Source organism: Palaemon carinicauda, chromosome 44 (assembly GCF_036898095.1).
Source record: "Palaemon carinicauda isolate YSFRI2023 chromosome 44, ASM3689809v2, whole genome shotgun sequence".
NCBI lineage: Eukaryota > Metazoa > Arthropoda > Malacostraca > Decapoda > Palaemonidae > Palaemon > Palaemon carinicauda.
In genome coordinates, this window is record NC_090768.1 from 3,089,896 (window position 1) to 3,107,123 (window position 17,228).

Consider the following 17,228-nt stretch of genomic DNA (forward strand, 5'->3'; position numbering starts at 1 on the left):
TTGTTTATTACATTTAAACCCCCCCTCTCTCTCTCTCTCTCTCTCTCTCCTCTCTCTCTCTCTCTCTCTCTCTCTCTCTCTCTCTCTCTCTCTACCTCTCTCTCTCTCTCTACCTCTCTCTCTCTCTCTACCTCTCTCTCTACCTCTCTCTACCTCTCTCTCTCTCTGGGCTACTTTTCACTACCTCCCATTCCTTACCTCTCTCTATCTCTCTAACAAATGATATCTTTGTTGCTCCTCAAAGTTTCATTTATATTGAAAATCAATCATGATTCAATTTTCCTTACTTCCTCCAATCTCGCACCATCGGTCATATCGCGGTATTTTTGAAATTTCCGGAAAATCCGCGATATATGTATATACATGGGTTAAGAAAAAAATCCGCGAAGTGGTGAATCCGCGATGGTCGAACCGCGAAGTAGCGAGGGCTCACTGTATTCCAAAAACCACCAAGGAAACAACGATACATAGAATCGTGTGCTACATCGATTGTAAAGAATACTGCATCGTATAAAATAAACTGAACTGTAACTTCCTTTAATCTCTGACTAAGGAAAAAATACTGAAAGGCCCAATTAATTGCAAAATAAAATGTTCCTTTTATATAGTACAACTTAAAACTTGAGAAGTAAGAATGTACTATTCATAAAATCGCTACAATATATTGTAATATCGTAACAATACTGACTACTGCGTAACAAAAATAAACTGAATGCTAGTTAATCTTAGCAAACAGATCGAAGATTATCTAAAGAAAACTATTAAAAGGATAAAATTTTCTCAAAATAATTCTTTTAATTTAATTTATAACTTAATACTTTAAAAGTATATTCACTTATATTCTTTGTAAAAAGAAAGACAGACTTTTAGCCTACGGAAGAGGCTGTGACGTCATCAATGGACGAAATGTTTACATTTCGCCCCTATGCTTTCGAGAGGTTTGAAATAGGTTGAAAAACCTTCTAACCCTACCTTTCAAGTTATAAATACGTGATCACAGATCAAATAAAACAAATATGCGAAAGCCAAAACTCAAAAACGTTAATACATCACCAAATAACCTCCAAACAGAGTAAGAAAGCAAGAGAGAATTTCCAATAGAACCGCCAGCTATGGCCGGCAGGAAAAATCTGAATTAGTTGAATATAGTTCTACCTGTAGTACCGCGAGGGCGCTGGGGTACACCTGGTATATCTGCGCTAAGCCGCGCACGAGATTTTGAATTTCCTGCCGAGGCGTCAGGGACTTTAGCCATTATATAACCAGCGGGTAAGTTTTATATTTAAAAATAAAAATTATTATTACCCCAGCTAACTAGCGGTATGGGTAGTTAACCCTCGCCAAATTTTAATGGCTCGGCATTCAGCTTCGCTGAAAGTAATAACCCTAAATAAATAGTGTAGGTTTGTATTCCAGTTACAGAACAGCTTATTTCTCGACCTTATGACCAGCCTTGACCTTGATCTTTGCCATTAACATATATCAATTGGTGTGGATTTTTATATATACACTCATATATGAACACTCAAATATGAACCAAGTTTAAAGTCGCTGTGACAACAATGCCAAAAATTATGGCTAATTTCATGAAATGGACATTTTGCTTGAATGTGACCTTGACCTTTGACCTTCCAAAACTTGATAATTTCCAGCTTTTTACATAATAGTTAGTCCTTACAAGTTTCATTACTCTACAATTAAAATTATGGCCAGGAAGCTATTCACAAACAAACACACAAACAGAGGGTAAAACACAACCTCCTTGCAACTTCGTTGGTGGAGGTAAAAATTATTCACTATACTCTCAAAATATCTATAATAGAACAAAATAATGACCTTTATCTTATGGTTAAAGGAAACAGTATATAACTTACCAGGTAAAAGATTTGGTTCAAATTTTGCTTCTTCATTTTCTTCAGGTACATCAACTGGTCTCTGAAACATAAATAAATGATTTCATCAGCAATTCTTAATAAATAAATAAATACATATATATATACAGTATATATATATATATATATATATATATATATATATATATATATATATATATATATACTGTATATATATACACACACACACATATATATATATATATATATATATATTATATATACACATACACACACAGTTGCTCCATCACATTTGCAAGGGTTAGGGACCAGACCCGCTCATGAATAGATCAAATTCGCAAATATTTGAAAAAGCCATTTAAAAATGCTTATAACTGCCTGTTTTGATATATAAAATGTGTAATAACAAAGATTTACCATCATAAAAAATTCAAAATCATTTAAGAATAGTTTTAAAACATTTTCAAGAAAAATATACAGAATGTGGTTCATGAACACCAACTAACAAACTACCATAACACAATACATACAGTACAATGCTGTACACATACGAAATATATAGTACTGTTCTTTATTACAGTTACCGTTACTGTAAAGAGCAACGTTTTCTATCATGCAAAAACAAACTGTTTTCTTTAATTTGCTCATATTTTCAACAGAAGGTAATTTACAGTACAGTACAGTAAATAACTGTAAAATGATATTTTCATGATAAAATAAATTTTTGAACATACTTACCCGGTGGATATACATATAGCTAACGTCTCTGACGTCACGGCAGAAAATTCAAAACTCGCGGGCAATCGGAGATTGGGAAGCTAGGTGTACTACTAGCACCACCACTCGGCAGGATACTGGAACCATTCCAAAAGTTCTCAGGTCTTCTCTGCCCATAGGTCTCTAGCAGGGCAGAAGGGAGGGAGTTTAATTATATATATACACCGCGTAAGTATGTTAAAAAATTTATTTTATTATGAAAATATCATCTTTAAACATCTGACTTAGCCAGTGGATATATATATATATAGCTGATTCACACCCTTGGTGGTGGGTTAGAGACAGCAAACATCATTGGAATATTACTCAAGAGTTTTGTAAAAAACATGCTTAAGGGTTCGTACCTGATAAGGAAGTTGACCTTTATGATTTTCACATTAGTGCAACTATCCTTATGAGATCTAGCGATCCTCCCAGGGGGCTGAAGATCTCTAGGAGCTGTCAAACAGTCTAATAACCAATTACTTGACAGGACCTCAACTAATACCCTTGTTCTGGGCACTCCCAAGAAACAAGTTTGACAACCTGCTAAAATCAAATGATTGCGGAAGACTGACACCAGTCTCCACAAACAACCAAAATTATAATAGTTTCAAGAGAAGATCAAAGGTATTAGGATTAGGGGGTATGTAGTGATAGAACTCTCACACACTACTGCACTTGCTGCTACGAATGGTCCCAAAGTGTAGCAGTCCTCGTAAAGAGTCTGGATACGTTTTTAAATAATGAGAGGCGAACACAGATTACTTTCCAATAGGTTGTATTCTTAATGCTCTGCAAAGAACGAATCTGCTTGGAAGTTACTGATGTAGCCACAGCACTGACTACATGTGGTTTCACTTCTAGCAGCATGAGGTTTACCTCACCGCAATGCGTGTGAGCCTCCCTGATTAAGAGTCTAATAAAATCTGACAGGTCGTATTTTGACATAGGTAAGGAAGGTTTTCTTGACCGAATACCATAGAGCTTCCGACTTGCCTCTTAAGTCTTTAGTTCCCTTAGGAAGAACTTAAGTGCTCTTACGGGGCACAAGTCCCTCTCTATTTCCTCACCAATCACATCGGAAAGGTAGGAATCTCGAAAGACTTCGACCAAGGATAAGATAGGCGTTCGTTCTTGGCCAGGAGTCCAAGTTGTAAAGAGCAGATAGCTTTGCTATCCTTGAAGCCAATAGATTTGCTAAGGGCATGGACTTCACTGACTCTTTCTGCCGTCTCCAGACTGACTAAGAAAAGTGTCTTAAAGTAAGATCTTTAAACGAAGCCGAGTGTAAGGGTTCAAACCTGTCACTCATGAGAAAATTCAGGACAACATCCAGCCTCCAGGCTGGTGATTCAACTGACTATCCTTAGAAGTCTCAAAGTATTTGAGAAGGTCTCTGTTGTTAGAGAGAACTAAGTCCTTGTGCCTGAAGACGGTCACTAGTATGCTCTTGTACCCTTTAAATGTAGAGGAAGAAAAACTACGTTTTCTCCCAATATCTAACAAGAAGTCAGCAATCTGGGTCAGAAAGGAAGTGGAAGAGGATACTGAATTAGTTCTGCACCAATCTCGGGAAACCTCCCACTTTGACTGATAGACCTTGATAGGAGAGGTCCGTTTGCTCTAGTGATCGCTTTTGCTGCCTCCTTCGAAAAACCTCTAGCTCTTTGAGAGTGTCTCGATAGTAAGAAGGCAGTTAGGTGTAGACCTGATAAGTTATGAAGGAACATTTCTAGGAGAGGTTGTCTGAGTAGCTCTAATCGGATTGGAAGACTTCATGGTATGTCCACTATCCATTGAAGTACTTCGGTGAACCATTCTCTCGAGGGCCAGAGGGGAGCTACTAGAGTCAATCTGGTTCCCTCGTGAGAGGCAAGCTTATGTAAAACTTTGTACAGGACTTTGAATGGAGGGAATGCGTACAAGTCCAGGTGAGACCAGTCTAGCAGAAAAGCGTCTAAGTGGACTGCTTCCGGATCTGGAACTGGGGAGCAGTATATCTCTAGCCTCTTTGTTTTAGAGTTAGCGAAAAGGATTATGAACTGACAACTCCAAATCCGCCATAGTTCTAGCAAGCATCCTGATACAGAGTCCATTCTGTGGGAAGGACCTGATTTCTTCTGTTAAGGATGTCTGCTAACACGTTCTTCTCCTCTTGGATGAACCGTGTGAGTAAAATTACATTCCGTTGTTTCGCCCAAACTAGAAGCTCCCTTGCAGTCTCATAAAGGGACTTCAAGAGATTTCCAACCGGTCTGGATATGTATGCCAAAGCTGGGATATTGCCGGCGTTTAACTGTACCACCTTGTTTCGAGCTGGGGTTTCAAAACCTTGAAGGGCCAGCAGGATTGCTAACAGCTCCTTCTGGTTGATGTGGAGTCTCTCCTAATCTTTGGTTCCCAAGGGAAATTGAGGTGAAATCGCATGGGGCGGAGAATTAGTCTCTGTAGGGATACAAACTGCTCCATAGAGGAGAGTGTCCCTAGCAGACTCAACCATGTCTTACTATAAAATTCTGCTTCTCTAGAAAGAGACGAAGCTTTATGAGGACTAGTCTACTCCTGTAGGAGACGGAAAAGCTAGACTGTGAAACTCCATCCCTAAATAAAGAATTCTCTGGGATGGAGTCAGCTGGGATATCTCTAAGTTCAAAAGAAGGCCCAGAACTCTTGACAATCTCAGTGTCATTAGTAGATCCTCCAGACAGCGGTGGAGGGATGATGCTCTAAGTAAACAGTACAGTAGTTCCAAAAATAGGGAGGCTCTGATACCTGTGAAAGCAGGAAGCATGTCGCATTAGCATCAGCTTCGTGAAAACGAAAGGAGTGGTGCTGAGGCCGAAACACAGAGCTCGAACTTGGAAGACTTCCTTCCCGTAAACGAACTTCAGGTAACGTTTGTAACTCGGATGAATTGGAAAAAAAAAAATAGGCATCCTGGAGGTCCAAAGAGACCATCCAGTCGCCCTTTCTTGCAGCTGCTAGCATCGTTTTCAAAATTTGCATCGAAAACTTTATTTCCTGGATGAAGAGGTTAAGGGTACAGACATCCAGGACTGGTGTCCATCCTCCTGAGTTCTAGGGAACCAGGAAGAGGCGGTTGTAAAGCCCGGAGATGAGTCCTGTACCATTTCTAATGCCTCTAGATGCAACAAAAGAGAAACTTGAAGAAAACAACCTGATCTTGAGTCCTCTCGGTATCTGTGAGAGAGATCTATCAGATCTCGAACAAGAGGGGTTTCTTTATGAAAGGAATTTAGTACCCTTCCTGTATTTAAAAAGAACTGACCAAGGGTCTGCTCCCCTTCTCTCCCAGGCAAGCCAGGACTTCAGTCTGGCTCCTACTGCAGTCGGAGGGCGAAAGCAGTCGGACTGTGCTTCGCCCAGCTCCAGATCCACTCCTCTTGGTTATCCTTCCATCGGATCTGGCATAACCTTACTGCTGGATCTTCCTCGAAAAGGCTGTGCCAACAGAGGCAAAGGCGTTTCCACTATAGGTTAAAGTGGAGTGAAAACAGACGGAAGGACCTTTCGTGCTGTTATCAAGGGACTAAGTCATGGTTAGGTTTCTGTGTAAGTGAAGAAGCAATCTCTTAAACAAGTTCCTGTGGGAACAGAGGATGGGACAGAGGCGCAAACAGCAACTCAGACTTCCGATAAGGGGAGACCCCTAATGAAAGGAAAGAACACATCTGTGCTTGAAATAAAAAAACTTCTGCTGTAAAAGGAGCTCATTAGAGCCATCCTTGACAGCTTAGTCCATGCAGGACATAATTGAATAAAACTATCCTTGTCAGAATGCTTCAAAGAAGCAACTTACTTGCCCAAGGATCCCAGAGTCCAATTGAGGAAGTTCAAAACCTCGAAGGCTCTGAAGACGCCTTTGAAAAGAAGGTAAAATAAGGCGTCCAAAAGGAATAAGACCGTCGAATGGCCAACCGACGAGAAGAGTCTAGGAGGCTAGAGAAGTCGCTCTGCACATCTGTGCTCGGTTATTAAGGCAGAAGCAGGAACTCCCAAGCCGAGAACTACTCCTGTCTCAAACCACAAGCTGGACCTGGAAGCTAGTCTAGCAGGAGGAAAAAAGCAAACGCAGACTGCAAAGATCTATACTTGGACTGCAGCCAGTTTCCTGAAAGTTTCAAGGCTTCTAGCAAGACCTTGAAAGAACCATCTTAGTATAAGAAGATGTCGAAGTTGCCGCTCCCAGGGTAAACTCCGATGTGGCAAGAACTCTTCTAAAACACCAGGCGAGGAAAGGTGTGTAACAGCCTCTTCCTCAGACAAGAGTCCAACTGAAGAACGGAAGTCTTGATGGCCAGTTTTGTCGGGCGATTCTGACGCTAGGCGTCGCGTACGACCGCGCATCAACTTGGCGATAGAAGCGGCCAACTTAACGTACGACGTCACGTCTAACTTGACGTACGACGTCACGTCTAACTTGACGTATAGCGTCACAAGAATGGAGCTGAACGTCACGTCTAACTTGCTGTTAGACTTCACGGCTAACTTGCTGTTAGACTTCACGTCTAACTTGACGTACAACGTAGCGTAAAGCGGTCGCGCGAAAAACTTCGCCCGCTACTATGATCACTCGCTGGGAAGCTTGAACGCTTGCGGTAAAGCTTACGATCCGCTTGAGGAGTTACCTCGTTCCCAGCAGACTAAAAAGACTGCATTAGCGAGGACAGCCTGTAGCTGCATGTCCTGTTGTCACGCACATTATCCGATGACGGTGTAAACTTAACCTCACCTTCCCTAGGGTGAGGGTGAAAGTCCTGTGATATGACATCAGGAACATTCGAGGGGACGCCTGCTCGAGCGGCTACGCCTCTTGTTCCCTTTCGCCGATCGACATTCCTTCTCCCAGCGGTTAGGGAGCTTGAAAGAGGTCTAAGGCTAGGTGAACGACAGGTTCAAGCAGACACACCTTCCACAGCACTGAACACATTAACCGCACTAACACTGGCACTTTAGTGATTAACCTGGGACAAAAGATTAACCCTGTCTGTAGCAAGCGATTCTCCCTTAACACAAAAGGCTTGAATCGCGATATATGTCTTTTAGTGTAGGCTCATCAGTAAATAAGTGTACCACACATGTAATGATTAATAAACATATACATATACAGTATATATATAAGTAATGTAAAAGTGAAATATGTTATTTTCATTAGTAAAATAAATTTTTGAATATACTTACCCGATGATCATGTAGCTGTCAACTCCGTTGCCCGACAGAAATCTACGGTCGGGATACGCCAGCGATCGCTATCCAGGTGGGGGTGTACACAACAGCGCCATCTGTGAGTAGGTACTCAAGTACTTCTTGTCAACAAGAACTCAATTTTCTCCTCGGTCCACTGGTTCTCTATGGGGAGGAAGGGAGGGTTCTTAAATTCATGATCATCGGGTAAGTATATTCAAAAATTTATTTTACTAATGAAAATAACATTTTTCAATATTAATCTTATCCGATGATCATGTAGCTGATTCACACCCAGGGTGGTGGGTGGAGACCAGTATACATGTTAACAAAGAAGCTAAGTATCCCGTATTTCATTTTATCAGTTATTCAAAATAACAAACATAAAATAAATAAGTACCTGGTAAGGAAGTCGACTTGAACTATTACTCTGCCTTTTTTAAGTACGTCTTCCTTACTGAGCCTAGCGGTCCTCTTAGGATGCTGAACGACTCCTAGGTGCTGAAGTATAAAGGGCTGCAACCCATACTAAAGGACCTCATCACAACCTCTAACCTAGGCGCTTCTCAAGAAAGAATTTGACCACCCGCCAAATCAACCAGGATGCGGAAGGCTTCTTAGCCTTCCGTACAACCCAAAAAACAACAATAAAAAGTATTCAAGAGAAAGGTTAAAAAGGTTATGGGATTATGGGAATGTAGTGGCTGAGCCCTCACCTACTACTGCACTCGCTGCTACGAATGGTCCCAGGGTGTAGCAGTTCTCGTAAAGAGACTGGACATCTTTGAGATAGAATGATGCGAACACTGACTTGCTTCTCCAATAGGTTGCATCCATAACACTCTGCAGAGAACGGTTCTGTTTGAAGGCCACTGAAGTAGCAACAGCTCTCACTTCATGTGTCCTTACCTTCAGCAAAGCAAGGTCTTCTTCCTTCAGATGAGAATGTGCCTCTCTAATCAGAAGCCTGATGTAGTAAGAAACTGCGTTCTTAGACATCGGTAGAGTAGGCTTCTTGATAGCACACCATAAAGCTTCTGATTGTCCTCGTAATGGCTTTGACCTTCTTAAATAGTACCTAAGAGCTCTTACTGGGCAAAGAACTCTCTCTAGTTCGTTCCCCACCAAGTTGGACAGGCTTGGGATCTCGAACGACTTAGGCCAAGGACGGGAAGGAAGCTCATTTTTAGCCAAAAAACCGAGCTGCAAGGAACATGTAGCCGTTTCAGATGTAAAACCTATGTTCCTGCTGAAGGCGTGGATCTCACTGACTCTTTTAGCTGTTGCTAAGCACACGAGGAAAAGAGTTTTTAATGTGAGGTCCTTAAAAGAGGCTGATTGGAGCGGTTCAAATCTTGATGACATTAGGAACCTTAAAACCACGTCTAGATTCCAGCCTGGTGTGGACAACCGACGTTCCTTTGAGGTCTCAAAAGACCTAAGGAGGTCCTGTAGATCTTTGTTGGTGGAAAGATCCAAGCCTCTGTGGCGGAATACCGCTGCCAACATACTTCTGTAACCCTTGATCGTAGGAGCTGATAGGGATCTTACGTTCCTTAGATGTAACAGGAAGTCAGCAATCTGGGTTACAGTGGTACTGGTTGAGGAAACTGCATTCGCCTTGCACCAGCTTCGGAAGACTTCCCATTTAGACTGATAGACTCTGAGAGTGGATGTCCTCCTTGCTCTGGCAATCGCTCTGGCTGCCTCCTTCGAAAAGCCTCTAGCTCTTGAGAGTCTTTCGATAGTCTGAAGGCAGTCAGACGAAGAGCGTGGAGGTTTGGGTGTACCTTCTTTACGTGAGGTTGACGCAGAAGGTCCACTCTTAGAGGAAGAGTCCTGGGAACGTCGACTAGCCATTGCAGTACCTCGGTGAACCATTCTCTCGCGGGCCAGAGGGGAGCAACCAACGTCAGCCGTGTCCCTTTGTGAGAGGCGAACTTCTGAAGTACCCTGTTGACAATCTTGAACGGCGGGAACGCATACAGGTCGAGATGGGACCAATCCAGCAGAAAGGCATCCACGTGAACTGCTGCTGGGTCTGGAATCGGAGAACAATACATCGAGAGCCTCTTGGTCATCGAGGTAGCGAACAGATCTATGGTGGGCTGACCCCACAGGGCCCATAGTCTGCTGCAAACATTCTTGTGAAGGGTCCACTCTGTGGGGATGACCTGACCCTTCCGGCTGAGGCGATCTGCCATGACATTCATATCGCCCTGAATGAACCTCGTTACCAGCGAAAGCTTTCGATCTTTTGACCAAATGAGGAGGTCCCTTGCGATCTCGAACAACTTCCTCGAATGAGTCCCTCCCTGCTTGGAGATGTAAGCCAAGGCTGTGGTGTTGTCGGAGTTCACCTCCACCACCTTGTTTAGCTGGAGGGACTTGAAGTTTATCAAGGCCAGATGAACCGCCAACAACTCCTTGCAATTGATGTGAAGTGTCCTTTGCTCTTGATTCCATGTGCCCGAGCATTCCTGTCCGTCCAGTGTCGCACCCCAGCCCGTGTCCGATGCGTCCGAGAAGAGACGGTGGTCGGGGGTCTGAACAGCCAATGGTAGACCTTCCTTGAGAAGAATGCTGTTCTTCCACCACGTTAGAGTAGACCTCATCTCTTCGGAAACAGGCACTGAGACCGCCTCTAGCGTCATGTCCTTTATCCAGTGAGCAGCTAGATGATACTGAAGGGGGCGGAGGTGGAGTCTCCCTAACTCGATGAACTGGGCCAGCGATGAAAGTGTCCCTGTTAGACTCATCCACTGCCTGACTGAACATCGGTTCCTTCTCAGCATGCTCTGGATGCATTCTAGGGCTTGATTGATCCTTGGGGCCGACGGAAAAGCCCGAAAAGCTCGACTCTGAATCTCCATACCTAGATAGACAATGGTCTGGGATGGGACGAGCTGGGACTTCTCTATATTGACCAGGAGGCCCAATTCCTCGGTCAGATCCATAGTCCATCTGAGATTCTCCAGACAGCGACGACTTGTTGGAGCTCTTAAAAGCCAGTCGTCCAAATAGAGGGAGGCTCTGATGTCTGCCAAGTGAAGGAATTTCGCAATATTCCTCATCAGTCTGGTAAACACAAGAGGTGCCGTGCTTAGGCCAAAGCACAGGGCTTGGAACTGGTACACAACCTTTCCAAAGACGAACCTTAGGAAAGGTTGGGAGTCTGGATGGATGGGGACGTGAAAGTACGCGTCTTTCAGGTCTAACGAGACCATCCAGTCCTCCTGCCTGACCGCTGCTAGGACCGACTTCGTCGTCTCCATCGTGAACGTCTGCTTGGTGACAAAAGCATTGAGAGCACTGACGTCCAGCACCGGTCTCCAACCTCCTGTCTTCTTCGCTACCAGGAAGAGACGGTTGTAGAAGCCCGGGGATTGATGGTCCCGGACTATGACTACCGCTTCCTTTTGTAGCAAGAGCGACACCTCTTGTTGCAACGCTAGCCTCTTGTCCTTCTCCTTGTAGTTGGGAGAGAGGTTGATGGGGGATGTAGCTAGAGGGGGACTGCGGCAGAACGGAATTCTGTATCCCTCCCTTAGCCACTTCACAGACTGAGCGTCTGCACCTCTGCTCTCCCAAGCTTGCCAGAAGGTCTTGAGTCTGGCTCCCACTGCTGTCTGGAGAGGAAGGCAGTCAGAACTTGCCTTTTGCGGACTTGGAACCCTTCTTGGATTTGCCACGGTGACTGTCGGCACGGGTACCTCCTCTGCTGGAGGTTCTGCCACGAAAGGGCGGGATGAACCTGGTTGCAGGTGTGTCTACTGCTGCAGGGCGGAAGGGTCTAGGCACGGAAGGTAAGGTTTTAGCCTTACGTGCAGAAGATGCCATCAGATCATGGGTATCCTTCTGGATAAGAGAGGCAGCCATCCCCTTAATCAGCTCCTCCGGAAACAGACACTTGGAGAGAGGAGCAAACAACAACTCTGACTTCTGACAAGGGGTGATACCAGCCGATAAGAAGGAGCAAAGATGTTCTCTCTTCTTAAGCACTCCCGACACGTACGAAGCCGCAAGCTCACCAGACCCATCCCGAATGGCTTTGTCCATGCTAGACATGATCAGCATGGCAGAGTCCTTATCCGAAGGGGAAGTCTTTCTGCTTAAAGCTCCCAAACACCAATCGAGGAAGTTGAAGATCTCGAAGGCACGAAAGACTCCCTTCAACAGATGATCCATATCTGAAAAGGACCAGCAGATCTTCGATCGTCTCATAGCCAACCTGCGGGGAGAGTCAACCAGACTTGAGAAGTCGCCCTGGGCAGAGGCAGGAACTCCCAAGCCGGGTTCCTCTCCCGTGGCATACCAGACGCTCGACTTAGAAGCAAGCTTGGTAGGAGGAAAGATGAAAGCAGTCTTTCCCAGTTGCTTCTTGGACTGCAACCACTCTCCCATAACCCTCAAAGCTCTCTTGGATGAGTGTGCGAGAACAAGCTTGGTGAAGGCAGGAGCAGCAGACTGCATGCCCAGAGCAAACTCGGAGGGAGGAGAGCGAGGGGTTGCAGACACAAACTGCTCAGGATACAAGTCCCTGAACAAGGCAAGGACTTTACGAAAGTCTAAGGAGGGAGGCGTAGACTTGGGCCCTTCAAAGTCGGAGTGCGGTTCATCCAAATGTGCAGCTTCGTCATCTGATACTCCATCATCCGAAAGCTGAGTAGGAAGTGGCAAAGGCATAGCAGAAAGCTGAACGGCTGAATCCGGCAGTACGGGTGCATGCGTAGCTGCTGAGGATCCAACATCATGCCGCTGCTGGTCAGTCTGCGAGCTGGCAACAACAAAAGCAGAGTGCTGGTGCGTGGGAGGGGTTGTGGTGGGTTGCGGAGCATGCTGTATGGTATGCGGAGCATGCTGTAAGGTATGCGGAGCATGCCGCATGGGTTGCGGAGAATGCCGCATAGTGACAGAACCCGGCAGCTCTACAGCACCTTCCCACTGCTGATGCGGTAGCTCACGCATGTCAACGGATGGTGCAGCAAGAACATGCGTCTGGCAGGGTGGACTGCGCATCGGTGGTGGAGCTCTCACAGGTGGAGTGTGTGAGCAGGCAGCCGCAGTATCTGCTGAGCGCACAACCTCGGCGGGTTGTAGGTTAACAGGTGCAGTGTTAACCTTCTCAGCATGATACTCCTGCATGAAAACCGCAAGCTGAGACTGCATAGTCTGCAGCATGGACCACTTAGGGTCTACCGTGGTTGGAGCAGCAACAGACGGAGCAGTAGCCTGTTGTGGAACCACTCTACCTCTCTTGGGAGGTGTGCAGTCATCGGATAACTGCAGCGAGTCCGAACTCACCCAGTGGCTACACCTGGGCCGTTGGACTCGCTCGGAAGGGACCTTACGTTTGAGCGGTCGTGAAACCTTAGTCCATCGTTTCCTCCTGGAAACTTCTTCCACAGACGAGGAATGTAAGGGCTCATTCGTCTGTTTGTGGATGGGACGATCTTTGACAGATACGTCCGCAACCACTGAGGATACATCCGTGCGCCGATCAAGGCCTGCCGAACCCTTTGGTCCTTCGACATTGCTTCTCCCCTGGGCTTGGGAGCTTGCAAGAGGTCCCGGACTGGGAGGACGACTGGCACGCACAGATGTACCCTCATGCGCAACACTGACACTGACACTTTGCACATCACTAGCACTGATAACACTTCCCACTGCACTTTTCGCTTTCAGCTCTTTGACATCTGCCAAGAGCTGATTACGGTCATTAGCCAATGACTCCACTCTGTCACCGAGAGCCTGAATGGCACGCATCATATCCGCCATGGATGGCTGAGCACTAGTAGCAGGTTCGGGAGTCACCACCACAAGGGAAGGAAAAGGTTGAGGGGCATGGGGAGAGGAAAAATCCACAGAGCGAGAAGAACTCCTCCTGATTCTCTCCTTCTCTAACCTACGTGCATTTTTAAGGAATTCGTTAAAATCGAATTCCGAAAGCCCAGCGCATTCCCCACATCGATCTTCCAATTGACAGGATTTACCCCTACAATTGGAACAAACGGTGTGAGGATCTATAGAGGCCTTCGGAAGACGCCTAGCACAAGTCCTAACGCTACACTGCCTGTACTTAGGGACTTGAGACTGGTCAGACATCTTGAAATTAAGAAGTAGTCAAGGGGGAATTCCAAAATCTAGCAAAGTTCGTTAACAATTAATCCAAATTAATTCCAAAAGCTTGCTAAGCTAATGATAAAGCTTCCTGAATAGCGAAGGCTAAACTCTAGAGTGAATACATCACCAAATCGTGAACAAAAACTCCAGAATCAACAGCGTATCCAAGTAGGTCTTGCCGGCGGCACGACAGAGGAAAAATTGAGTTCTTGTTGACAAGAAGTACTTGAGTACCTACTCACAGATGGCGCTGTTGTGTACACCCCCACCTGGATAGCGATCGCTGGCGTATCCCGACCGTAGATTTCTGTCGGGCAACGGAGTTGACAGCTACATGATCATCGGGTAAGATTAATATTGAAAAATAATTTTTAAAAAGTTTCAAGAGAAGAAAAAGGATATTGGGATTAAGGGAATGTAGTGGTAGAACCTTCACCCACTACTGCACTCGCTGCTACGAATGGCCCCAATGTGTAGCAATCGTCATAACGAGTCTGGACATTTTTCAAATAATGTGACGCGAACACAGATTTGCTCCTCCAAAAGGTTGAGTCTATAATACTTCTAAGTGACCTATTCTGTTTAAAAGATACTGACGTCGCCACTGCTCTGACTTCATGAGCTTCAACTTTAAGCAATTTCCGATCATCCTCATTTAAGTGAGTGTGAGCCTCTATGATTAAAAGTCTAACAAAATATGACAAGGCATTTTTCGACATTGGTAAGGAGGGCTTTTTCACTGAACACCATAAAGCCTCTGAATTACTTCGTAACATTTTGGTTCTACTAGGATAAAACTTCAGAGCCCTTACAGGGCATAAGACTCTTTCAATTTCATTCCCAACAACCTCCGATAGGTTGGGAATTTCAAATGACTTCGGCCATGGATGAGATGGTCGCTCATTTTTGGCCAGGAAACGAAGCTGCAAGGAGCATACTGCTTTATTGGAGCAGAAGCCAATGTTTTTGCTGAAGGCATGCACTTCACGGACTCTCTTTGCAGTAGCAAGGCTCACTAAAAAGAGAGTTTTGAGGGTAAGATCTTTGAGAGAAGCTGAGTTTAGTGGTTAAAATCTTTCACACATAAGAAACTTAAGGACTACGTCCAAATTCCAAGCTGGAGTAGTAACTTGACGTTCCTTGGAAGTTTCAAAAGACTTGAGAAGGTCTTGAAGATCCTTATTATTAGACAAATCTAGGTTTCTGTGTCTAAACACCGAAGCTAAAATGCTTTTGTAGCCTTTAATAGTTGAGGCAGAAAGGCTGCGGTTATTTCTGAGATGAAGCAGGAAGTCCGCGATCTGTGCTACAGTGGTATCGGATGAGGAAACGGAAGAGGACTTGCACCAGTCTCTAAATACCTCCCATTTAGATTGGTAGATCCTGATGGTAGAGGATCTCCTCGCCCTTGCGATCGCTCTAGCTGCCTCCTTCAAAAACCCTCTAGCTCTAGAGTCTCTCGATAGTCTGAAGGCAGTTAGACGAAGCGCGGGAAGGCTTTGATGGAATCTCTTTATGTGAGGTTGACGAAGGAGATCCATCTGCAATGGTAAACTTCTTGGAACGTCCACCAACCATTGATGTACCTCGGTGAACCATTCCAGGGCCAGAGGGGAGCAACCAACGTCAACCTGGTCCCTTCGTGAGAGATGAACTTCTGCAGAACCTTGTGAAGGATCTTGAAAGGCGGAAAGGCATAGATTTCTAGATGGGACCAGTCCAGAAGAAAAGCGTCTAAGTGGGCTGCTTCTGGATCTGGGACTGGAGAGCAGTAAGTGGGAAGCCTCTTTGTCAAGGAAGTCGCAAACAGGTCTATGGTAGGGCGATCCCAAACCCTCCATAGCTTCTCGCACACGTCTTGGTGAAGAGTCCACTCCGTGGAGATGACTTGACCCCTCCTGCTGAGGCAGTCTGCTCTCACATTCTTCTCTCCTTGAACAAATCTTGTCATAAGGGAGATGTTTCTTTCCTTTGACCAAATGATAAGGTCCTTTGCGGTGACGAAAAGGGAATGAGAGTGGGTTCCTCCCTGTTTCGCGATATAGGCTAAGGCCGTGGTATTGTCAGAGTTCACTTGTACCACACTGTTCTTGATCAGATTCTCGAAACTTTTCAAGGCCAGATGGACTGCCAGAAGCTCCTTGTGATTTATATGGAGTTCCTTCTGATCTTTGGATCAAAGACCAGAGCATTCTCCATCGTCCAGAGTTGCTCCCCAACCCATGTCTGATGCGTCTGTATATAACACATGGTCTGGGCTCTTGGGGGCCAGTGAGAGACCCTCTTGACGTCTGAGGTTGCTGTTCCACCAAGCCGGGCACGTCTTGACTGAGCTTGAGATCGGAATGGAAATAGCCTCTAAGCCCTTCTCTTTGTTCCAATGTTGGTTTAGGTGCAACTGAAGAGGACGCAGGTTGAGTCTTCCCAGGGAGACAAATAGTTCTAACGATGATAGGGTTCCCACGAGGCTCATCCAAACCCTTACCAAACAATTGCTCTTCTTCTGAAAGAAATGAATTTTTAAAAGAGCTTGCTCCAATCTTGTGGGCGATGGAAAAGCCCGAAAAACTTGACTCTGTATCTCCATCCCCAAATATAGAATCGTCTGGGATGGAGTCAGCTGTGACTTTTCTTTGTTCACCAGGAGACCTAACTCTTTGGCTAGGTTCAATGTCCACCTGAGATCCTCCAGACAGCGGTGGAAGGACGACGCTCTGATCCCTGACGAATGTAGGAAGCTTGCTACATTTCTCATGACCTTGTAAAAACAAGAGGAGCAGGGCTGAGGCCAAAGCACAGTGCTCGAAATTGGTGCACAACATTCCCGTGCATGAACCTTAGATATTTTTGAAAGGTTGGGTGAATCAGGATATGGAAGTACTGTACGCATCCTGGAGGTCGAGAGAGACCATCCAGTCGCCTTCCCTTACTGCTGCTAGAACAGATTTTGTTGTTTCCATCGTGAACTTGGTTTTCACAATGAACACGTTTAGTGCACTCACATCTAGCACTGGTCTCCAGCCCCCCCCCGAGTTCTTCGGAACCAGGAAGAGACGGTTGTAAAAGCCTGGGGACTGAAGGTCCAAGACCTTCACCACTGCCCCCTTCTCTAACAAAAGAGACACCTGATGTTGCAAGGCTTGCCTCTTTGCTTCCTCTCGATACCTGGGAGAGAGGTCTCTTGGAGTATGTACAAGAGGAGGTTTCCGTACAAATGGGATTTTGTAACCCTCCTTTAATAAGAGTACTGACCACTGATTCGCTCCCCTTCTCTCCCATGCTTGCCAG

General features: G+C 45.3%; 1 protein-coding gene across 1 annotated transcript in view; it reads right to left on the bottom strand.

Moving 5' to 3' along the window:
- Positions 1 to 17,228, bottom strand: part of LOC137634337 (myotubularin-related protein 10-B) — a 291,307-nt gene that overhangs the window by 241,138 nt on the left and 32,941 nt on the right. Inside the window, exon 2 of the mRNA XM_068366732.1 lies at positions 1,875 to 1,935. Coding sequence (XP_068222833.1) covers positions 1,875 to 1,935 — 61 coding nt within the window. The remainder of the gene's footprint in view (positions 1 to 1,874; positions 1,936 to 17,228) is intronic.